General features: G+C 51.3%; 1 protein-coding gene across 7 annotated transcripts in view; it reads right to left on the minus strand.

Moving 5' to 3' along the window:
- Positions 1-16,102, minus strand: part of Ttc39a (tetratricopeptide repeat domain 39A) — a 40,299-nt gene extending 24,197 nt beyond the window's left edge. For 2 of the 7 annotated variants that reach the window (XM_057785126.1, XM_057785132.1), the window contains exons 1-2: positions 15,455-15,560; positions 6,745-6,849 (exon numbers count right to left, since the gene is read on the minus strand). In XM_057785126.1, coding sequence (XP_057641109.1) covers positions 6,745-6,849; positions 15,455-15,492 — 143 coding nt within the window. In that variant the 5' untranslated portion in view covers positions 15,493-15,560. Of the gene's footprint in view, positions 1-4,298; positions 4,354-6,744; positions 6,850-15,454; positions 15,561-15,876; positions 15,982-16,057 lie in introns of those variants that run through there. The other 5 variants (XM_057785128.1, XM_057785129.1, XM_057785127.1 and 2 more) reach the window with 5 other exon arrangements.
- Between the last annotated feature and the right edge of the window lie 8,138 nt (positions 16,103-24,240).

The raw sequence follows: 24,240 nt of genomic DNA on the forward strand, positions 1-24,240 counted from the left end.
CTTGGTGTGACTCACTTCTGTGGTCTGATGTGGCAGGGTTGAACCAGGCCAGCCTCAGAAAGCCCTCACCTCCTGCCTCCCCGAGCCTCCACTGACCCAAGCTTCTAGACTAAGAAGTGTCCCACGGTATGAGGGGCAGATTTAGCCCAATGTGGAGATAGCAGTGGGCAGTAATAGCTGGAAAAATGCCAGTTCCTCGTAGCACTTGGAGGGACCCCTTAGCAGCCTGGAAGTTGACTGTTACCACAGCAACAGGGGGTGATGGTGCTGAGGCCGGGGCTGCTGAGGCTGGGGCCGCTGAGGATGGCAGGGGAACAGCTTGCCTGCCACGGCAGAAGCCCGCACGGTTTCGGTCCCTTCCCCAAGTGCCTTGGTCAATTATTTTCTTTTTTTTTGGTTTTTCGAGACAGGGTTTCTCTGTGGTTTTGGAACCTGTCCTGGAACTAGCTCTTGTAGACCAGGCTGGTCTCGAACTCACAGAGATCTGCCTGCCTCTGCCTCCAAGTGCTAGTATTAAAGGCGTGCCGCCACCACTGCCCGGCATTATTTTCTAAACTCCTCAGTATCACGCCAATGCTGAGAACTTCAGAGGAGAGATGGCGAGGTTTCATAAAGGGTTTTATGGTTAGATCACGTGACTTTGGCCGTCTTCCTTTCTAATTAAACTAGCAAAGCCTATGGACATTACTTTTCCTTCTGGGTAACCCTCAGAGGTGAGGTTTTTGATTTTTGGTTTATTTTGTTTTGTTTTGAGGCAGGGTCTTAGATTTCACTAAACATCTCCCTCGTTTCCCCAGTGCTGGGATTAGAGGCATGCACCATTATCTACCTGCTATAGGTCAGAATTCTTGAGGACCAAAGGAACAGAAGACTGGATTTCTCCCAGTCCTGCCGGTTCCCAACACCTTCCAGCTGTGACTACTCTGAGTAGGAACAGTGGCTAATGGAAAGGATCCGGCCGTCTGTTGCTGGGGGTGGGGGTGCTGAACCTGGACTTTAGAGTCCCTCAGACACAGGCTGGAATCTTGGCTGTGACAGTCACCTGACTCTGGTAGGTCTCTTGGCCTCTCTGAGTCTCAGGATTCCCCTCTGTAGAAAAACAAATACGGCCAGGCATGGTGGAACACACCTTTAATCCCAATACACTCAGGATGCAGAGGCAGGCGAATCTCTGTAAATTCGAGGCTATCCTGGTCTAAATGGCAAGTTCCAGGCCAGCCAGAGACCCCCCCACACACACACAAAATGGGGAGTGGGGGAGGAAGGAAGGGAAGAAACAAAGGAAAGAAAGAGGGAAATGAATACAATGATCTTTCTGCTCGGGAGCTTCTTGAGTGACTGAAATTGTTTTCAGCTCTCAGGCCACACCACCCCTGCTTGGTAGATGTGAGTCCCTCTTCCCACCAGTTTCCAGAGTCACTTCCTTGAGGGGCTTCCCTAGCAGGACCACAGCATCTCTCAGAACATCCCCAGCTTCCCAGCCTCTTTCCCAGGGTCTCTCCCTGCTTCTCTTCCCTCTTCCTTTGCATCCTGAGTCCCAGGACTCAGCCCTACCCACCCAGCTACACCTGCTGGGCCCGGAAGGAGGAAGCCCTGCCCAAGCAGCTGGCAGACAAAGTGGAATTTCTAGTCTGAGACCCAAGGCCCCAACTTGTACCTGTGGCCAGGAATCCTGGCCCTCACCAGCTCACCACCTGGAATACTCCAACCTGGATTGGGAAATGGAATGCAGAGGTATGGTGACCCCCAAGTTCAGACACCCAGAGTTTTCTGTATGCCTCACAACCTCTTGCTTGTACACGTGGCACTTGGACCCCTGAGCTGAACTCAGCTCTGTAAAAAGATGCCCCCTGGAGTCCCACCTCCTAGGGCCCAAACCAGCTGTCATGACAGGGGAGAGTGCAGAGGGTGGGCCCCCTCTTTCTCCACTAGCAATCAAGACTGAGGCCTTGTCAAATCCTTGCCAGCCCTCCTTCCCCACCTCAGCCTCAACATCTGGGGTCCCTATCCAGAGCCCTCAGACCTTCTGCTGGACCCAGTTAGGAACCCTAGGCCAGGGCCACATAACTGCCCACTCCCCAAGTTGCCACTGAGCAAGGTTGCAGGGAACCGCCCTGCAGACAGGTGACTTCTGAGCTGAGTCAGCCTCCGCTGAGACCGTCATCCTTCTCAGAGAGCAATTTCCTCTCCTTGCCATCTCCCCAGAACTACCTGGCCTAGTAGTTCTCCAAGAAACTCCAAGACATCGCATGGCCATACCCTGAACTTCCTGTACCAGGAACTCACCTATCTCTCTCAGTGCATGACCTTTTCCAGGGCCTCCCTCCTCTCTGGGAGGAAGCCACATGAGTCCCTTCCAAGCAAGGTGACCATGCCACCCTGCATGAGACCTGGGAGAGCCCAGCAGTCAGAATGCAGCCTGCAGCACAGGGTGGGCCTGGATTTGCATCCAAGCTCTGCCACTGACAAGCCATGGCCACTTATTCATCAGGAAAAATTACTGGAGTTGCTTCTATGTTCCAGATGTGCCCAGAGACAGTGCTGAGAAACATAAGCCAGCAGGGCAGTCTTATTCAGAGATGTGGCATTCGGATAGCAGAGGCAGAGAAGGAAGGGACTGTGGCAAACCCTGTTAAGCCCAATAAGCACAGAAAGGTGCTATCCACCTCACTAGAGGCAGAACCGCCAAGCAGACCCGTGTTCAGCACGGAATCATGAATGGCTGTGGATCCAGCCTTCTCTGAATGGCTATAAATGGGACCAGGGCCTGTGGCTGTTACTGGTGACCACCACTCTAGAGCCGTGGTTCTCAGGGAAGGTGATGAGGGGCTTTTGTCTCTGCTCTGCAGAAGGAAATCTGACAGTTTCTGGAAAGAGTCTTTGGTTGTCATGGGTGGGGTATGACTTTACTTCCCTGGGACATATGATAATTTTGGTCGCCCTAAGGTGAGGTGCAAGGAACGTGCCACTGACCCCTCAGACTGGCACAGGGAAACAGCTTGTCCTACAAGTGGGGCAGGCATCCTGGGTTCCAGGTGTGGTGGCACACACCTGCAATCCCAGAAATGGGCAACCTGAGGCAGGAGGATCTCAAGTTTGGGGTCATCCTGGACTAAATAGTAAGATTTTGTCTCCAATAAAAGGAGATGATGGCTGGATATATGACTCAGCAGTTAAAGGCGTTCACCTTGCTAAGAATCCAGATTCAATTCCCAGCACCCACATGATGGTTCACAACTTTTTTAAACTCCACTTCCAGGGGATCTGAATCGCTCTTCCGGTTCTTTGCCTGGGCACCAGACACACACGATACATAGACACACATGCAGGCACACACCAACATGCATAAAATACAAATAAAAATATAAAGGGGGACTGGAAAAACAGCTCAGCAGTTAAAGCAGTTGCAGTCTGAGTACGGGGACTGGAAGATCCCCAGAGCCCCACATAAATGCTGGGTGGCATGGTGACCCACCTGGGATTCTACCCCAAGGATGTGGAGATTGGGGACCCCTCAGAGCAAGCTGGGTAGCAAGACTAGCCACTTGGGCAGGCTGTAGGCTTGATTCCAAGACCCTGCCTCAACCGATGGGGTAGGAGAGCAATCAAGGATGATTCCACCATCAGCCTTGGGCCTCCACATGCCTGCACACACACATTTACACAAACCCTGACACATGTGCATCACACACGTGTATACAAGAATAAAAAAAAAGAAGAAAGAAAAATAGATGTTAAGTACCAAAAAGAATACGCAGAGAAACAGTGAACACTAGGAAATTACTCATGGCATCATGGAGGAAACAAAGTCAGGGGAAGAACTTAATGGCACTCGGAGGGAAAAGACGGAAATGCAAGGGAGGGCTCAGCAAGTTGGCTCAGTGAGTAAAGGCGCTTGCTCCAAAGCCTGAAGACCTGAGTTCAATCCCTGAATCCACACGGTGGAGGGAGAGAACGGACTCCTGAAAGTTGTGCTCTGACCTCAACAAGTGTGCGGTGCCCCCACACGCACATGCATATGCACACACACATATACGCACGTGCGTGCGTGCACACACACACACGTGTGCACACACAAACACATGTGCACACACATGCATACACGCACACAATACACACGTGCATACACGCACACACATATACACACATGCATACACGCACACACGCATACACGCACACGCATACACACATATACATGCATACACGCGTGCGCACACACACACATACACGCACACACACACCTTTGAAAAGACACGTAAAGGAGAAGGGAGGGAAGGCGAAGCTTAGAGAAGGCTCACCTGGGAAGGCCAACACCTGGCTGAAGGAAAGGGAACAGAAGAATAAGGAAACTTCCTAGAACAGAAAGAGTCGATTACAAAACTACAGAATGAAAGAGACCTTTGTCCCAGCCCACTGCTCTGAAACCTGGACAGACAGGAAGAGTAGAAGACCTGAAACAGCTCTGAGAAGGGACACACAGATTACACTGGAGGAGGAACCAGGATTAGGGTCACTGTTGCTGTGACGAACACTATGACCAAAGCGACTTGGGGAGGAAAGGGTTTGTTAGGTTTACACTTCCACATCACTCTTCATCACGGACAGAGTCAGGACAGGAACTCAACCAGGGCAGGATCCTGGGGGCAGGAGCTGATGCAGAGGCCATGGAGGACGCTGCTTACTGGCTTGCTCAGCCTGCTTTCTTATAGAGCCCAGGACCACCAGCCCAGGATGGCCCCACCCACAGTGGATTAGGCTCTTCCACATCAAAGTAGTCTAATTAAGAAAATGCCCAGCAAGCTTGCCTACAGCCTGAAATTCCGGAGGCTCGTTCCCAAATGAGGCTCCCTCCTCACAGATGACCCTAGCTTGTGTCAAGCTCACATAAAACTAGCCAACACAACAGCTATGGCAGATTCGCTAGCAGTTCACGTGGTGATGGCGTCACCCTGTGGAGGGTGTCAAAGACATCACGCTAGGAGATGAGGAGCCAAGACCACTAACAAGTCCAGCAAGGAAACGCTGCCTAGCTCATCAGACACACGACTCATCCTGACAGTGAGCGATAATAACGAAGGAAAACTCCTGCAATGAGAGACTGGAATGTCTCGGGTCCAAAAGGCTAGTTACCTTATCTAGGGCTCCAGCCATTCCTGGCCACGCCTGTGTCGGAACTAACATGGAATCTATGACCTTAGTGGGCTACCAGCTCCCACCAATCCAGAAGCTAAGGCTGCCGTAAGAGCATCCTGAGACGGTTAGCAAGGCCTCCCTCACCTTGTTCTGTCTCTCTGATGTAACTACCAATGTATTTATACTTGCCTTGATTTACGATTTTATCTGTTCTATAAAACTATGAAAAATTTTCATGAGACTGCTTCCATACTGGAACATGGAATTTGGGGTAACCTCAATCTGTGCTCCCAGGATACGGTCACTCAAAATGGGCGCCAGAATAAACTCTCTCCTGTTCCGTTTAGGATGAGAGCTGTGGGTTTGGTTTTGAGGTGTGTGTGTGCTGACAAAGATATAAGAGATGCAATGATTATGAAGGTATAATAATCTCAATTAGTAATTTGGTTAAATATTGTAATACAGTAAGGGGATGAGGGAAACAATGTGGGGCCTGTGGATAAGAAAGCTTAAGAATTCTTTTGTTTTTGCTTTTCAGGGTAAGGAGCTCATGTAGCCCAGGCTGGCCTTGAATTTGTTCTCTAGCAGAGGATGACTTTGAACTTAAGAACTTTCTGTCTCTGCCTTCCAAGTTCTGGGGTGGAGGGCACCATCATATCCAGGTAAGAAAGCTAAATTCTTTTCTTTTTAGAAAGGATCTTTCTGTGTTACCCTGGGTGTCGTGAAACTCACTATATAGACCAGGCCTGGTCTCGAACTCACAGAGATCCACCTGCCTCTGCCTCCAAGTACTGGGAGTAGAGGTGTGCACCACACACCCAGTGAAAACTACAGTTGTATCTACTAAGAGATGAGTTTTTAAAGTGACAAAGCGGTGAATTTTGGGATAATGAGATCGCTCAGCTTTATGCAGGCCTGAAAGACCAAGTTTAATCCCAGGGCCACACAAGGTGGCAGCAAGAGACCTAACTCCCTATACACACACACACACACACACACACACACACACACAAATAAATTGTTTTATTAAAAGTGAATTTTATGGTATCTGAATTATACCTCAGTTTTAAAAACCAAATAGACATGGGGGATTGGGATTAGGAAAGAAACCCTGCAGGCACATATTATTCAGAAACAGTTTCCCAGGCCTGGTGGTGCATGCTGGGAATCCTAGCCCTTGGGAGGCAGTGGCAGGAGGATCTCAAGTCAGAGGTTGGCTCGGAGACCCTGTCTCAAAACTAAACAAACAGAACAACAGCAAACACTGGAGAAATGCCTCAAAGCGCAGCCCTTGTCACTACCCAAAGGCCCAGCGAACAGTCCTAACGGGGGAAGGAGCAGTTCAGACTGGCTGGGAAAGGGAACAGGAAATCACCTGCAGTGGATTCAATGGGCTAGGAAGTCACCAGCCCTCAATGACTGTGCAAACCACCTGGCTGCTCACACGCTGGGGGAGAGGGGTGCCTGGGCCATTTGGATAAAACTTTTCAGGGGTCAGTGTGACGTATTCATGGGGTTCCCCCAATCCATGGCGTATTCACGGGGTTCCCCCAATCCATGTCCGTCCCTACGTGGGTACCTGCATGTGTCATACCCACCCCTTGAGCTCACCTGGGTTTGAGGTAGCTGAGTGCTTCTGAGAACTGGTTGGTGAGGAAGAGGTCCAGGGCTGTCATGCACTGGTCCAGGGCCTCACGGAGGCTGCTCACAGGAGACCTGAGAGAAGAAACAGACATGTGACTGATGGGGTCTTTGGCCTCTCCTGACCAGGACAGAGCCTCTCTGGCTTGGTTGACCTGACAACTAAGCCTCCTCTGGGCTGAGACATCCTCTTCTGTGCTAAACACAGGGACCTCTCAGCATCCCCAATGGTGGAAGACGTCAGGGTGTCATCTGGGACTCAATGGCAGGGTAGGAATGGGATTGAGGATGGGGAGCAAGGAAGCCATAAGAGGGATGCTTCTTACCCTTCACAAGTGTAAAGGGAGTCCTTGTGGCCCTTCTGACCCATTGGGTGTTGCTGTCCCCCGGAAGGGTACCACCCAACACGGATTCCACGTTGTCCCTCTCAAAGTATTTCTTTCGCCAGGTTCTTACCGACATCAGGCCTATACTCTAGAACTGACCCTGTCACAATGGGCCATGGAGAGCAATGGTTCTATATGAGCATTCCAGAGCCTTCCACACTTAAGTCACCTTCCTGATGCTGTCTCCTACACACCTGGCCCTCTTCTGGCCCTCAAGTTCCCCTATAGCTCTACCTACATATTTAAATTATTGTCTGTCTCCTGCCACTAAAATACAAGCTTCTAAAAAGCAGGAATCTTGCTTCTACCCCTTCTGTATCCCCAGCTCTAGTGTCTGGCACAAAGCAGGCTCCAAACAAACTCGTGAGGGAGTGAGTGAGGAATGAATGGATGAATGAATGAATGAATGAATGAATGCCGGGACTTTCCTGGGTCTCAACTTTCCCTTCAGAAAAATGAAAATGCCACTTCTCCAGGAGTCTGATTTGAATGAAAGAAGTCTTGTTAGTTTTTTGAGATAGGGTCTTTCTATGTAGCCCCTGGCTATCCTGGAACCCTTTCTGTAGGTCAGGATAGCCTGGAACTCACAGAGATCCACCCGCCTGGGTGCTGGGATTAAAGGTGTACACTAGAAGGAGGTTCTAATAGAAGCTTGCCACACTGCTGGAGAAAATCCTGATCTTCAAAGCCCAGTGAAAAGAAGTTCTCCACTTAGGCCAAGTCCCACACCTACCCTGAGGCCTGGCAGCGGATCCTCCCAGGCAAACTGAGAAGCAGTCAAAGCTTGCCTCTTGCGCCTTCTCCCTAGCCTGTTCCCTCTCAGCCTTGCCACTTTAATGAGTAACACACCTCCACCCAGTTTCTCATGCCAGAAGTCTGATAGCCATCTTTGACCCACCCCTCTCCCTGGGATTCATCCTCACCTGCCTGTCTCTACGTCCGCATCTGCAGGCCTCTGGGCCAAGCTGCTGTCACGGTGACCCAAGTCTGCCAGGAAAGCTCCCCTCTCCTCTTCTGTGACCTCCTTACCCAGTCTTAGCCCCTTTCATACCACATTTCATGTTCCATAAGGTACCCTTCCTCCATCTCTCTTAGGTTCTGCACCCATTTATCGGTGGTGGTTTTTGGTACTTGTTATTTGAATAATAAAGACCCTTTCCAAGTTGATAGAGAGATACGCCGTGTGTGGAGATCACCTGACAACTTGTAGGGAGACGATCATCTCCTTCCCTGTACGTCACAGGCATCGAACTCAGATCCTCAAGCTTGGCAGCAAGCCTCTTTACCGGCTGAGTCATCTTGCCGGCCCTTGTCTTTTAAGACAGGGTCTTACTATGTAGCTCTGGTAGTTTGAATGTGAAATGTCACATATGGGCTCTTATACGAACATTCAGTCCCCAGCTGGTGGTGCTGGTTAGGGAGGTTGTGAATCCATTAGGAAATGGGGTTTTCCTGAGGGAAGTGGACCAGTAGGGGTGACCTTCAGGCTCTACAGTCCAGCTCTAGGGGTGACCTTCAGACTCTACAGCCCAGCTCTAGGGGTAGCCTTCAGACTCTATAGTCCAGCTCTAGGGGTAGCCTTCAGGTCCTACAGTCCAGCTCTAGGGGTAGCCTTCAGGTCCTACAGTCCAGCTCTAGGGATGGCCTTCAGGCTTTATAGCCCAGCTCTGCTTCCTGCCCATTCTTTGCTTCCTAAGTGTGGATGTGATGTGGGCAGCCAACTTCCTGCCACCACACTTTCCCCAGCATGACAGACAGCACCCCCAGGAACTGCAAACCCAGAATAATCCCTTTCTTTCTTAAACCATTCTTATCAGAGTTATTTTATCTCAACAACAGGAAAAGAAACTAAGAGAGGGCCGGGAGAGGTAGCTCAGCAGTTTAGAGCACTTGATGCTCTAGCGGAGGAGCACGGTTCAATTCCCATCACCGGCATGATGGCTCACGACCATCCATAACCTCACTTCCAGGGGGAAGAGGCCCCCTTCTGACTTCTGCAGGCTCTAGGCACACATGTGACACACACAGATATATGTCAGCAAGACTTCGTTTAGATAAAATAAGTAAACCTAAAAGAAGAAAGAGACTAAGACAGCGATCCAAACTGGCCTCAAACACTCACTCAGCTCAGCCCTCCTGCCCCAGTCTCCCAAGAACTGGGGTTACAGGCTGAGCACTTCCTTCAGGGATCCCCTTAACACAAAGCTTCCCGCTCCCTCTGCAGGGCATTCTTGTGCTAGTTCCTCTTTGAGTGTGGAACTTGCTAGTTGCTTGCTGGGTTTTTCATGTTGATTGTGGTCTTCATTTCCAGGGATTCCACTAGATCCTTATTTCAAATCTGGTCGGTTATTTTAGACAGCCACTGGTTCCCAGCTTATTGTTTCCGATTCAGCTTCAACTTCTTCACAGATCGTAAACACAACTAATTATATATTAATTTAGCATTTTAGATCCTCAGAGAAAATAATGCTGCTAATTATTGTTTCTGGCACCTGTCACTCACAGTGGCTTGTTTCCTTGTGTGTTTTGTACTTTTATTGGTAACTCACATTTGAGTAATTCCAAAAGGGACCTTGGGATGAGAACCCATCCCTTCAGAAAGGACTCTGTTGACTTTGGCCAGGTTCCCTGGGTGCTGCCTCCCTGAGACTGTAAAAATAAAAATCACTATTTTACTTTAGGATTCTAGGTCCTCAAAGGTAATGTGGATTTCCAGCTCTTGCAGGAAAATCAACCAATGTTTGTCATTTTTAGGGAAATACTTTCTCCACTGGCAGATTCTTCCCAGCCAGGCCTCCTCGTGTTCACTGAGGCTGGAACCCCAGGGGCCCCTATTTAAGTGCAGAGGAAGGAGGTTGGGTTTTGAGTCTTCATGCAGTACAAGCCCCAAACCTCCCCTCCCCTGCCTTGAGTGACCACCAGAGGTTCCTGAGTCTCAAAGGTGCAGTGACCACAGCTTGTTTCCAGTCACCCTCCAGCTCCCACTGCTAGGGTGGACCTGTGACTGTCAAGGGGTTCAGGAGGGCATCTTAGAGGATGCCTAGTGTAACCCACCCAGCCCCCAGGAAATCGTTCTGAAGGCAGAATTTAGGAAACACTCACCCTTCTAACCCAGCCCTGTCTTAACAGCCACGGATACCTTTTGAAAGCACAGATCTGATCATGTTAATTCAAATCCATCATGGCTTCTCACGTCTCTGAGAGCGAAGACCCACTCACTTCCTTTCCACGGTCATAAAAGGCCCCACCCAAAGCAGGCTGGCCTTCCTCTCATGGAGCCTGGCAGGCCTGTCTTCCTTTGTGTTCAGGGCCCAGCCTAGCAACCAGTGTCCAACCCATTCATCTCTGCTGTGTGAATTAACTAGGAAGCTGCAAGCATCGTGCTACGAGTGCTCAATGGCATTCTTCATTGGTACCCTTGAAGTGCTTTGTGACATGGGGCTATGCACACTGCAGATGAGGAAACAGAGCCACAGAGGCCAAGTTGATTTGGCCAAGACCACAGAGTCAAGGGTTGGGCTCTCAGTTTCTGCCTATGTCAGTATCAAGAGGCTCACATCCACGAAGTGCAGAGGCAAAAGCCTCCCTCTCATTTTTGCCAACATCCTACCCCTCACCACATCCCAAGGAGAAGTGGGAAAGACACACAGCACCTCTTTGTCCTAACTGAAGTGAGGAAGGTCTACAGTGACCCCCCTATAGTGACTCCCCCCTTGAGGAGCTCAGCCTTCTGAAAGGTCCTGAGCTACCAGAACAGTGACGGCCACAGTTAACAGGGATTTGGCTGTAGAAAGCATTGGGACTGAAGAGGCCCTAACTCAGCCTGGGCACAGGAAGGTATCTCAGCCAGATGGCACCGCACTGAACCCAGGGCACAGAAAGAAATCCATGAAGGGAACGGAGCAGGTAAAGGTGGCAGTGCCACAAGGTGGCTCCGAGGCCCAGCAGGCACGACAGGCTGAAGAGAGTCCAGAAAGCCTGCTGGGTGGAGAGATGAGGCAGGGCCTGGCCGGGGAACCCAGGAAGACTCCTATGGGATTAATGGCACAGACAGCTGCTCCATCCACCAAGAGATCACTCAAGCTTTATCTAAATTAACTGCAGGATGATTTCGCTCAATCCTCCTCCCAGATGAGCTCTTATCTGCCTTTGGCAGATAAGCACAAATACGCAGCAGCCTGGGCAACTCCTCCCAGGGTTTCTGCAGGGGCAAAGCACAGGGCTTTCCCCAGGCTTCCCCTGCCCTGGCTGGGAAAGAGGCCCCAAGTCCATCCTGGCCTTTCTTTTCCAGGGTACCTTGTTCTGCCAACTTACATACTTTTGGTGATGGTGGCCTCTCTGCTGTGCCTTAAGGACATTCAGGCATGGGTAAAGAATGGGGATGTGTGGGCACTGAGTTGGAGACCTCCATGGGGTGTTAGGCACAAGGATGTCCCATTCAGATACATACGCGTTCACTCCCCTCCCCCCAGCGCCTCCCCCCCCCCCACTGCATACATGCACACACAGAAGGCCACAGTGAGAAGCAAGCTGCGGGGTGGGGGTGGGGTAGGAGAGAGCCAGGCAGCTGGGGCCACTCTTCCCCTCTTCCCTTCCCATCTCCCTGTGTCACGGGCTTGGGCTGGCGACAAGGTCACTGGGAGACTGACCCTTACCTCAGCCAGGACAGTCACTCAGGGAGCAGACTAGAGCCAGGCCTGGATTTTAATCTCTGTTCTGCCCTTCGGTGGTGCAGGACTCTAGGGGTTGTGGCTCTACATTGACCTTTCTAAGCTTCCAGTATGGTCAAGAGGTTTCATTCAAAGCCCCCGACACAGCTACACACAGCCTGTACTCCAAGGCATGACTTAACATGCCAAGGCCTCTTAGAGCTTTGAAAGCAGACACTTCGGGCTGATGTAGCTCTGCAGTTTCTTGATCACCTGGTAAAGGCTTTGTGTTTTCGTCTTTTGAGACTGGACTGGGTCTGTTATATCAAAAGCCGGCCTGGAACTCACTATGTAGCCAAGGATGAGCTTGATCCTCTTGCCTCCGCCTCCTGCGTGCTGGGATTGCAGGCATGTTCCGTCAAGCTCAGCTTTATTCTGTGCTAGGGGATCAAACCCAGGGCTCTGTGCATGCAGACACGTACCATACAACTGAGCTCCAGCCCAGTCAGCAGAAAGTTCTTCAGCCTTACAAGCCTTTATTTCCTTGTCAATACAATGGGCCTAATGGTCCCTACACCCCAGAGTTGTGAGGGAAGACAGAGGCAGGAAGTACTCATGAACTGTTACTGGTTATTCTTTTTTTGTTTGTTTTTGTTTCTCAAGACGGGTTTTATTTGTGTAACAGCTCTGGCTGTCCAGGTCTATACTTTGTAAACCAGGCTGGCCTCGAACTCACAGAGATCCACCTGCCTAAATGGGTGCGCCATTGCCACCCCGTGTGGTTATTCTTTTCCATTGCTGTCAAATTCTCTCACCAAGCACTGATTTTGTAAAGGAACAAGCCAGGTGTGGTGGCACACTGCTACAGTCCCGGACACTCAGGAAGGCTGAGGCAGAAGGATCTGGAGTCTGAGGCCAGACAAGGACTACACAGTGAGATCCTATCAGAAGGAAACAGAGGCGGGGGAAGAGGAAGAAGGGGATGAGGGAGGCAGTGCTTGAGTGTGCACCAGTAACCCCTGAGGGGCACCACAGAGGCAGAAGACAGCCATACAGGAGGATTCTGTGTTTGAATAGCAGGACACAGGGAGTCACCCCATTGTCTAACAAGGGGAGCAAACACATGGGGTCTTTACACAGGGTGATGAAGCAGGTATCAGGGTGACAGGGACCAGCCTGTGGGACCAAGAAGGCAAAACCTCACAAACCCAAACTTTAGAGAAGTAAACAAACAAAAAGCGCACGCCTTTAATCCCAGCACTTGGGAGGCAGAGGTAGGTGAAACTCTGCGGGTTCAAGACCAGCCTGGTCTACAGAGCGAGTTCCAGGACAGCCAAAGATACACAGAGAAACCCTGTCTCAGGAAAAAAAAAATACTCCCTATCCCCAAACTGGATGTTTTTTTGATTTTCCTATACTCAGCAGGAGGATAAAAATGGGAAATGATAAACCCACGATTCCGGCTGGCAGTTATCTCTGGAGAGAGAAGGCAGGAGGGAGGCTCCACAAGGGCTTTGCGACGCTAACACGACTTCTCTCTTAAATACAGAATAAAGTGTGTGGGCACAGGGTTAACGTCTGGCAACACAGCATGACAAGAACATGGGGTCAGCTTTATGATTATTGTTGTTGTTTGTTTTCGAGATAGGGTTTCTCTGTGTAACAGCCCTAGCTATCCTGGAACTCGCTCTGCAGACTAGGCTGGCCTCAAACTCACAGAGATCCACCTGCCCCTATTTCCCAAGTGCTGGGAATAAAGGTGTGTGCCACCACCACCTGACTTCCATTTTATTATTTACCATAGGGACTGGGGAGATGGCTTAGTGGTTAAGAATGTATGCCATCCTCACAGAGGACCAGAGTTTGGTTCCAGGACCCACATAGGTGGCTCATAACTGCCTGTAACTACAGGCACAGGGGCTCTGATGCCCTCTTCTGGACTTTCTCTTTACACATATACACATGTGCGCGCGTGCGCGAGCGTGCGTGTGTGTGTGTGTGTGTGTAATTAAAAACAAACTATCTTTAAAAATTATTTATCATATCCTCTGAAGCCTTAAAAACATTTCACAACTTTTTAGCTGGGCATGGTAGCATAGGCCTGTAGTCCCACCTGGGTGGGAGGTAGAGATGGGGACATCAGGAGTTCAGCGTCATCCCCAGCTACATAGAGAATGCAAGGGTAGCCTGGACCACATGAGACCCCATCGCCACTACCAAGAAATTATTGTTATATAGTGGAAATCTGAGACTTGACCATTCTTTCCCAGAGTTAGACCTAGACGAGGTCTGACTGTTTGCTGAGTGACTAAGTAGGTAAGTGTCTGTGTTGGAGGTGGAGATGCTTCTGCTTTGACCCTCTTCTGCTCAAACCCCGCAAGGATAACACTGACTGGGACAGGGGAGTGGACAGATGAACCTGTTTGGCATCAAAGAGTGGGCCCTCAGGCATACAAGACGGTTGTTCTGTTTGTGCTAGAGATTTGTGCTGACTGGAAGCTTAGAGCAGGGCTGGAGAAGCCCAGGGTCATTCCAGGGACTCAAGCATAGACGTGGGTGTGTGAGCCAGAGGGATCAGGGTGGCTTCCAGCCAGGAAGTCTGGGATTCGTGGATGGAAGCCTTGCTCTGTGTCTACCTTGTGAAAAACGGGGTTGTGCAGAAAAGTACCCAGCCAAGCTCCAGATGTGAGGCCTTCAGTCCTCAGCGGGGAGGGCACAGCTAGCCCAGCCTCTTTGTGTTTTCCAAAGGAGGGGCCAGGAGTCAGGGAGGTGAAGGCCTTGACCAAAGTTATACAACAGAAATGGGGAAGGGAAAACTTAACGAGCGGCCTTCCTCCAGGCCACCGTATCCCAGGCACCAAACTTCCAAGCACTCAGACCCATACTACCATAGCGGGGCCTGGGGAGGCTTCCAGCTGTCCTGTGGCACCAGGCTCCTTTCCTCCTTGCTCACCTGTCAGGCCTCAGGCCCTTGGCAAATATTGTCCCTGTTCTGATCTCCAAGTAGGGCGGGCACCCCTCCCAGCTCACCTGAGCAGGATCTGCCCAGCAACCTCCCACAGCCAGGGAGACCAGCAACTCGCTTCAAGCACTGAGACCCAGGAACAGCAGAGCCGCTGCTGATTGTCTCCAGACAGCAGCTGGTGGTGCCTGGGGACAATGTAGGGGGTCTGACCGTGACTCCGGCGGGGTGGGGGTAGGGCCGACCAAGACAGCCATGTTGATAGTGACAATACCCACCTTGACAGCCAAGGTTCCTGCTACACCCAATATCCCGGGCCGGAGCACGCTTAGAGCCCTTCAAACACCTTAAACAACCCTAAAGGGGATGCTGTGTTCAAATTTCACTCCCCACTCTTACCTCCTGGATAATGGAGGACAAGTCACTTAAGAACTATGCCTCAGTTTTCTCATCTGTAAGGAGGGTTGATCGAAACAAGGCCCACCCCACGGGTGCACACTCCACAAGGAGGGAGAGAAAGTTGGGACCCAGAGGGACAGTGACTGAGCCAGGGTCCCCGGGAGGCAGCGGGGCGCGGGCTGCCCAGCGGCTGGAGCCGCAGTGCGGTCCTGGGGCTTCTCCTGGGAGGTCCCGCGGCATCCACCCCGCACGGCCCGCGCCCCGAGGCTGCCTCGGCCACTCACCCCGCGGGCAGGGCTCCCGGGTCACCGGCCGTGGTCATCGCTGCGCACGCCTGACGCCAGGCGCGGCCCAGGTGCTGCGGCCGGATCCCCGCGACGCGGCGGCCGGGGAGGGGCGCGCCGGGGGGCGGGGAAGGCGGCGGGGCCGGGCCGGTCTCGGGCTGCCCACCCGCGCAGTGGGGCCATGGCCGCGCCCTGGCTGCGCAGCGCCCGCCCTCTTCACCCCCCATCCCATCCCTCCAACCCCAGGCGTTGGCCAGGTGAGACCCCGGCGCTCAAGGTCGGCGCGGCCCGGGGCCTCAGAGCAGTGGCGCAGACAACAACTACGGGAACTGCGGACGCCTCCACCGGTGGGGCCGGGAACATTCTCCGCCTCTTCTCTGCCTCCCCTAGGCCACAGCTCCCGGTCCCCGTGCGCCCCGCACCTGAGCTCTCGCGGTCCAGCCGCATTGCCCCGCTATCTGAGCAGAGAAAGTCTAGCTTCTGCAGTCAGGCGTGGACATTCATTCATTCTAACCACTTGTCCAACGGGAGGGGAGGGGATGAGCGCGCGGGGTGGGGGGGGGAGCGCAGTGTTTTGCAAGAGACCAGAAGGCAGGAAATTACGCGGGTTAGCGCTCACCGCTAGCAGGCAGCTCACACTCGCCCTCTCAAACAATCCCTACAACTGCCATTGTCCAGATGTGGAAACTAGGCCAGTCGAGTCCATGTGACCTGTGTTGAGCCACTCCAATAAGTGGCAAGCAGGAACTGCAACTCAGCCCTCCTAACTCCAGAGCTCATACTCAGTCCCTTCTCCCTTCGGTCTCCTCCCCTTTCACTCTTAGAGGGAAGGGTCAGTCCCCAGATGCCCACTATGCACCCAGACCTGGGATGGCTTTGCAGACTCTGAGGAAGCCTACAAGATCTAGCAGAGAGTCCTGGCCCATTAAGAGTTAACGGGCTACCATCCCTGGGCTCCAGATGCTCTTAACTATGACTCATCATAACACGTGGCTACCATTAGATTAGAGCTGTCCCTTTACAAAGGCAAGGGACAGGAGGAATATTCCAATTGCCTGGATTGGCCCTGAGCTCCAGGATGTCACAAGAGGAAGCAAGAGAGGACAACCTTCAGATGCAGCCATGGTGGGAAGGACTTGGACCAGATCCCAGAGGAGACAGGCAGGTTCACATTAGGAGCAGGGAGAAGTGTGTGTGTGTGGGGGGGGGGTTGCTGTTCACATCAAAATAGGCCGCCTGGGGCCAAGCGGTGGTGGTGCACGCCTTTAATCTCAGCACTCGGAAGCAGAGGCAAGCGGATCTCTGTTGAGTTCGAGGCCAGCCTGATCTACAAGAGCTAGTTCCAGGACAGGCTCCAAAGCTACAGAGAAACCCTGTCTCGAACAACAACAAAGATAGGCTGCCTGGAAAGGCTGTGAGTTTTGTTTTGAATTGTTTATTTTTATTTTATGTGTATTGGTGTTTTGCCTGCATGTGTATCTGAATGAAGGTCTTGGGAACTCCTGGAGCTGGAATTATCGACAATGGTGAGCTGCCATGTGGGTGCTGGGAATTGAACCCTGGTCCTTGGAAGAGCAGCCAGTGCTCTTAGCTACTGAGTCATCCCTCCCCCACCTGACTGTGAGTTCTTATGCTGCCCGGTGTGAGCTGAGGCCAGAAGCTGTGTTGTGAAAATCAGCACAGATCTGGTAGCCTCACATACGAGAAGCTGACCATAATGACCTCTGTTGATGGCAACTCTTATATAAGGAATCCAGGTGAGGGTGTGTGTGTGTGTACACGTGTATGCACATGCGAACACTCATGTGGTACGTGGAGTGAGGGTCTCTCTGGAGCAGATGGGAAACAGCTGAGACTTGACAGGTGGGTTATTAATGAAGTAGGGAGCGGGTGTATTAGATGAGGGACCAGTGTAGACAAAGGCATGGGAGTGTGCGGCGGGGGGGGAGGAGGGGCACACTGAGGATAGCTGGAGTTTGTGGTTCTGGAGGGAGAGAGAGGAAGGGAGGGAGAGAGAGAGAGGGAGGGAGGAAGGGAGGGGAAGAGAGAGAGGGAGAGAGAGAGAGAGAGAGAGAGAGAGAGAGAGAGAGAGAGAGAGAGAGAGAGAGAGAGAGAGAGAGGAGTGTGTGGGGGCACACTGACATAGCTGGAGTTTGTGGTTCTGGGGAGAGAGAGAGACAGAGAGTAGAGGCAAGTCCTGATGAAGCCCTGCCACGTCCCCAGGCCTTGGCATGTGCTGTTCCTTTTACCAAGAACACACACTCCATTCATCCGTGCAACCAGGGATGGAGCCAGGAGCTTATCATCGAGAGGTTGCTTTTCAAATAACAAGATAGAACCTGTCTTGCCGGGCGGTGGTGGCGCACGCCTTTAATCCCAGCACTTGGGAGGCAGAGGCAGGCGGATCTCTGTGAGTTCGAGACCAGCCTGGTCTACAAGAGCTAGTTCCAGGACAGGCTCCAAAAAAAAAAAAAACCACAGAGAAACCCTGTCTCAAAAAAGCAAAAAAAAAAAAAGACAGAACCTGTCTTGATGTCACCCATGTGTAATTCAACATTTGGGAGGCAGAGGTGGAGGCAGGAGGCTCAGGAATTCAAGGTCACCCTCAGTTACTTCAGGGCTTCCAGGCCATCGAGGTTATACAAGTCAGAACATACACATACACACACACACACACACACACACACGAGGGGCTGGGTAGACACAACAGATGGAAGTCAAGTGGATAGGTCCTGATGCTTTCACCTCCATTAGTTCTGATTCTGTTTAGCTAGATTTTATTAAGAACATGCATCACTTCAGATGTCAGCTCTCCAAGGAAGTCCTGGCTGGGTCCTGGGCCCCCATCTCTTACGTCCTTTGGCCAGCCCTGACCCCTCTGGGTGACAGTGTCTATGTGAAGTAGGGGAGGGGCAGGAAGAGAGGTTTGTGTGTGTCTGACTGTCATGGCCATCACTCAGGGTGGGGCCTGGTTGGATTGTCACTATGTGGGTGCCTGGCCGTGAACACTGGGCCCAGGGTGGTAAGAGCTCCTTCTGAGATCAGCTTAGCGATGGCTGACTCGTGGCAAAGGATTCTTACAAGCCACATGTGATGGAGGGGGCCTAGTGGGTGGCGCCAGGGCCTGGGGATGGCTTCTGGGTTCTGCTCTTCCCCCCACTTTACAGGGGAAAATGAGACGAGTGAGGTCAGCAGGAGAGTCAGAACTCTCCCCATCACCACCGTGGTCCTGAGGCTGCAGCCAGGCAACCAGACCTACCATCAGCAGGATGCCCCCCAGGCATTCCTGACCCTCGGAGTCCTGGCCTAGCTTCCACTCATCATTCCTGCGCAACTCAGATCACCTGCTCAGCCCCACCTTGAGCCAACAACTGAGCCTCAAAGATGTAAGAGAGCTTCCCAAGGCCCAGTCCCTTCCACACCTGACAGGACACCTGTTTCCTGATTTTTTTTTCTTTTCTTTTTTCATTTTTTTCTTTTTGGTTTTTCAAAACAGGGTTTTTGTGTAGTTCTGGCTGTCCTGGAACTCGTTCTGTAAACCAGGCTGGCCTTGAACTAAGAGATCTGCCTGCCTCTGCCTCCTGAGTACTGGAATTGATTGAAGGTGTACACCAGCACTGTCTAACTTTTTTGCAATGTAAAATGTGTGTGTTTGTGTGTGTGTGTCTGTGTGTTTGTGTATGTGTGTCTGTGTGTGTTTGTGTGTCTGTGTGCTTGTGTGTGTGTGTCTGTGTATGTGTGTCTGTGTCTGTGTGTTTGTGTGTGTGTGTGTTTGTGTGTATGTCTGTGTATGTGTGTCTGTGTGTATGTGCCTGTGTGTGTGTGTCTGTGTGTGTGTGTATAGTGTTTGTGTATGTGCATGTAGGCTCACACACTTGTGTGGCGGGCAGAGAACAACCTGCAGGAGTTGCTTCTCTCTTCCAGCACAGCCTCATAGGCTGTCACTCCCACATGGAGTTACATAACAGAATATGAGGGTTGCAAGGATTTTGGCAATAATAAAAGGCTTCTGAACTCATTGCAACAAAAATTAATTCAAAATCAAATCTGTCATGAATCCAAGGTGTTTCTGGCAGCGTTAGGCCATGTCTCACCACGTGGTTTCACGGCAGCCCTGGCTCTGAGCACACACGCACACCTTGCTGTCTTGCCATGCGGCACAGCGCTCCTGCAGTTCACGGAACATTTTTCATTCTAGAAACATAATGGGTTCATCATGACACACAAGGGGATGCGTGTTCCATGCGTGTGAGTGTGCTGGCGTGTGCACAGGTGGGGACTAGAGGATGCCTGGCGTCCTTGGCTATCACTTGCCATCTACTGCACTGGGGTTACAGGCACATGCAGCCTTGTCTGGCTGGTTATATGACGGTTAGGGGTTCAAATCCAGCTCCTCAAGCTTGCGCAGCAAGTACATGCATGACTGTGCCATCTCTGTAGCTCCCCAGAGACTTCCAGTATCTCCCCTCCATCATTCCTCAGTATCAAGCTAATACATCTTTGGGATATAGGTTGTATTAGAATGTATGACTTCAAAAACTGCTATTTGATGCTGGGGCGGGGGTGGGGGTGGGGGAGAGATGACTCATGGCTGTAACCCTGGGACTTGGAAGGCAAAATACGTGGAATGCTCAAGTTTGAGGCAGTTCTGACCTACAGAATGAGTTCTAGGCCAGAATAGGCTACAGGTGAGACCTTGTCTTAAAAACAAAACAAACAAATAAAACAAAACAAAATTAAACAACAACAACAACAACAAAAAAGCAGGTGTTGAGGCTCACGCCTTTAATCCCAGAACTTGGGAGGCAGAGGCAGGCAGATCTCTGTGAGTTCAAGGCCAGCCTGGTCTACAGAGTGTGGTTCAAGACAGCCAGGGCCACACAGAGAAACCCTGTCTCAAAAACCCCCCAAACCAACAACAGCAAAGTTAAATGCAGGGCTGGAGAGATGGCTCGGTGGTCAAGAGCCCTGGCTGCTCTTCCCGAGGACCTGGACTCAAGTCCTGGCACCTTCACGACAGCTCACAACTGTGTGTAACTCCAATCTCGGGGGATCTGACACCCTCTTCTGGCCTCCACAGGTGCCAGGCACATATGTGGTGCACATATCTACATGCGTGCAAAACATTACACATAAAATAAATAGAAAACAAAACACACGAGCACATCCATCTTACTGCTGTGCAAATTCGCGTTCACCTTTAATAAATGGTGAAATTACATGTGCGCTAAAGAACTGTTTTAAAATAAATGTCTTTATGATTTCTTAACAGTTGATGTTTTATTTGCATACCTATTGTATAGGCCTACATACCTGGGGTCATGCAAATTTTTCTTGGGTAAGGAGGGGCTGCTACAAGTGGATCCCAGTACAGAGAATGGGAGAAGGGAAGGGGCATCAGAGATGTGGGTCACGGGAGTGGAGTCTGCGTGTGTGACAAGAGGTGCCCTCATCACAGATAGCGCTTAAGCTAGAGAGTCAGCTGTGCCCCCATCTCACCGAACCTCTCTCTTTTATCTGTAAACCTGAACAGTACCCCAAACACTCGGGCAGCCCATTGTCCCCATCCTCCTCATCTGCCTCCTGGAAGCCTTGTCCTGGTATGAAGCACTCCCCCCCCTGCATGAGACACACGAGACACACATGGCGCACACACGACAAACACACACGACACATACATGAAACACATGACACACACGACACAGCGACAGACACGGCACAAAACACAAGGCAAACACATGACACACATGACAAACACGCAATAAACACATGACAGCACGGCACACACATGTCAAACATGCGGCACACATGACACATACATGACAAGCACACGACACATGGTGTGCACATCACACAGACACAACAAACACATGACACACGACACACACGAAAAATGCACAACAACATGACAAACGTGGCAGCACATGGAACACACGACACACACGACAAACACAACACACACATGACAAACGTGACACATTCATGACACACATGGCGCATACATGATATGCACGTTGCATGCACATAGCACTCACATGACACATAAAACGCATGACATACACATGGCACGCACACGGCACACACATGACACATGCATGGCACACATGGAATGCGCATGGCATGCACTTGGCACGCACGGGATTGTGGGACCAAGGCAGGGCTGGGTCTTCTCGTATGCCAGAGGCAGGAGGAGGCAGCATCTGGAGATGGGGGCCTGGTTCACACGCCACCGTGGTGGATGAGGGAAAAAGGAGCCCACACCCTGCAGGGTGTCCGTGTCCTTCCAGCTGGCACAATGGGTCACTCAGGGCTGGGGTGGCGGTCAGAAAAGTGCTTGCCATGCAAGCATCGGGCCTGAATTTGGTTCCCAGAACCAACTTAATTATTTTTAAATTTTTAAGTACGCAGGTGCTTTTGCTGGCTGTATGTCTGTGCATCATACGTACATGGATGCCCACAGAGGCCAGGAGAAGGTGTCGGATCTCCTGGAGCTGGAGTTGTAGGTGCTCATAAGCAGTCATGTGGGTAATGGGATTCGAACTTGGTTCTCTGGAAGAGTAGCCAGTGCTCATAACAGCTGAGCCATCTCCTTAGAAACACGGAACCCACTTAAAATATAAAAGCCAATCACCAAACCAACCTGAGCTCAATCGATCACTATGATGTACAGTGGAAAGGAAGAACCAGGTTCAGAAAGTTGTCCTCAGACCTCCAGAAGCGTGCACAACACACCACATACACACATACACACATACAAGTATAATAATGATAATGACAGTAATAACAGCCAGGCCTGGTGGCGTGCACTGGGGAGGCAGAGACAGGAAGAAGCTTCCTCAGGCTGGCCAGCTCACCAGCCTGGTCTATTTAGGGAGCCCCAGGCCCCAGTGAAAGACAAGAAGGGCATCTCCTGAGGGACAACACCCGAGGCTGACTTTTGGTCTCCACACACGTGCATGTACACACCCGCACACACAGGTACACACACACACACAAAACAAAGTAAAGGGCCCTGGGAGCCATTCCAACGGGCATGATCTATACAAATGCAGTCACTAAACACTCCCATAAGTCCCTCATTACTCTCTTTCAAATTCATGAATTTTTTCATTAATTGTAATTATATACATAAATTCCTAAGTACATAAGTACAACCTGCTCAGTCTGTATAATGTTACTCATATGTATGATTTTTCAGAGCTGACCATCTGGTATTGGATAACTAATTGGTGTGCTCTTCCCTGGGGAAGGCTAGTTCTCCAGATCCCTGAGGACCCCTGGTTTTCTGTGTAGGGCTGAGGCCTCCTGGAATTCCCCCCATCCACATTAGCGTGTCTACTGTCATTTCAGCTCCCCAGGGCTTCGTGGATCTCGGAGAACCTAGAACCGCCATTTTACTAAACCAGCATAATCCCTAACTGTATTCGACATTTGTCTTCATCAAGGAAACCTCTCTTTGCAACAGACAGAGACCACCACAGAAAACCACAAAGGATCAAGACGCAGCAGTGTGGAGCCCAGTCCCAGCGGATACATCTACGACACCTCTCATACTGAAGGCTCAGGGAACACCATGGAAGAGGGGACAGAGAGTCTGTAAGAGCCAGAGGATCGGGGCGTTTTCCCTGAGATTGTTTTTCCTAGGCGTGCCAGAAACTACACCCACATGATCGCATAAACGTGAGCTGAAGAAGGACATCTCCTCCATTTGACAGATGAGGTGATGTCCTCCAGCTGCAGTCCCAGCACCTGGAGGGCCCCGGCAGGATTGCGGAGAGTTCAGGGGCTTCCTGGGAGAGCCTCACAATGAGACCCTGTCTTGAAAGCAAAAAGAAAACTCGGGGCAACCAAACAAACAAGCAAAGGAGGTCTAACACCCTCTCCAAAGTCATACTTGCTATCTCGAAGTCAGGATTCCCAGAAGCCTGTGCGGTCTCTGGGTATGCTGCTTTTGGGCACTGAGGGCTTGGTAGCCAGGGAGCTACAGAAAGAATCAGATGAGCATTAGGAGACAGAGGAGCTGGCCACTGAAAGTGAGGTGACAATGCTCTAGAGAAGCAAGGCACCCCCTGAAAGTGGAGTATCTTTCAGGGGTACTGGCAGATCTCAAGCTGTGACCCCAAAAACCTATTTCTTGTGGTGGCACACACCTTTAATTGCAGCACTCGGGAGGCAGAGGCAGGCGGATCTCTGTGAATTTGAGGCCAGCCTGGTCTACAAAGCTAGTTCCAGAACAGCCAAAGATACATAGAGAAACCCAGTCTCAAGAAACCAAGAAAAAAGAAAAAAAGCTCCCTACTGTCCCATGTTTCTGTCCTCCTGCCCTCAGAAGGCTGGACAAAGCTTCCTCAGAAATGTTTTTATGACGTCACCAGGGACTGAGGTGCACACGGAGCATGGCGCCTCTCAGTCTCTTATCCGAGCATCGTGGGAGGTCGAAATCCCAGAAGCAAAATAGTCAACACTATAGAAACTTGGGCACTTATATCACAAGCCTGGGAGTCACCTAGACTTGAAGAATCTGAGAAAAAATGAGTAAAAACTCAGCAGTGGCCTCCCCACCGTCCCTAGCTCTGCCCAAGGATGAGAATAAACCCTTGCAGCCCAGGCCCTGAGGGCTCTGCTGATGCCAAGAGCAGGGCCCTCTTCCTAGCACACGCCACGCCTGGCGGCTGTGGTTGGGCTGGGATAAGGAGTGGATTTCAGGTCAGGTAGGGGGCGATGCCCCTGTTAAGGTGTACAGGCTCCAGGGCGGTCCCGTTCATTTCCCTAACAGTCCTGTGGAA

Source organism: Chionomys nivalis, chromosome 11 (genome assembly GCF_950005125.1).
Source record: "Chionomys nivalis chromosome 11, mChiNiv1.1, whole genome shotgun sequence".
In the NCBI taxonomy this organism is placed as follows: Eukaryota; Metazoa; Chordata; class Mammalia; order Rodentia; family Cricetidae; genus Chionomys; species Chionomys nivalis.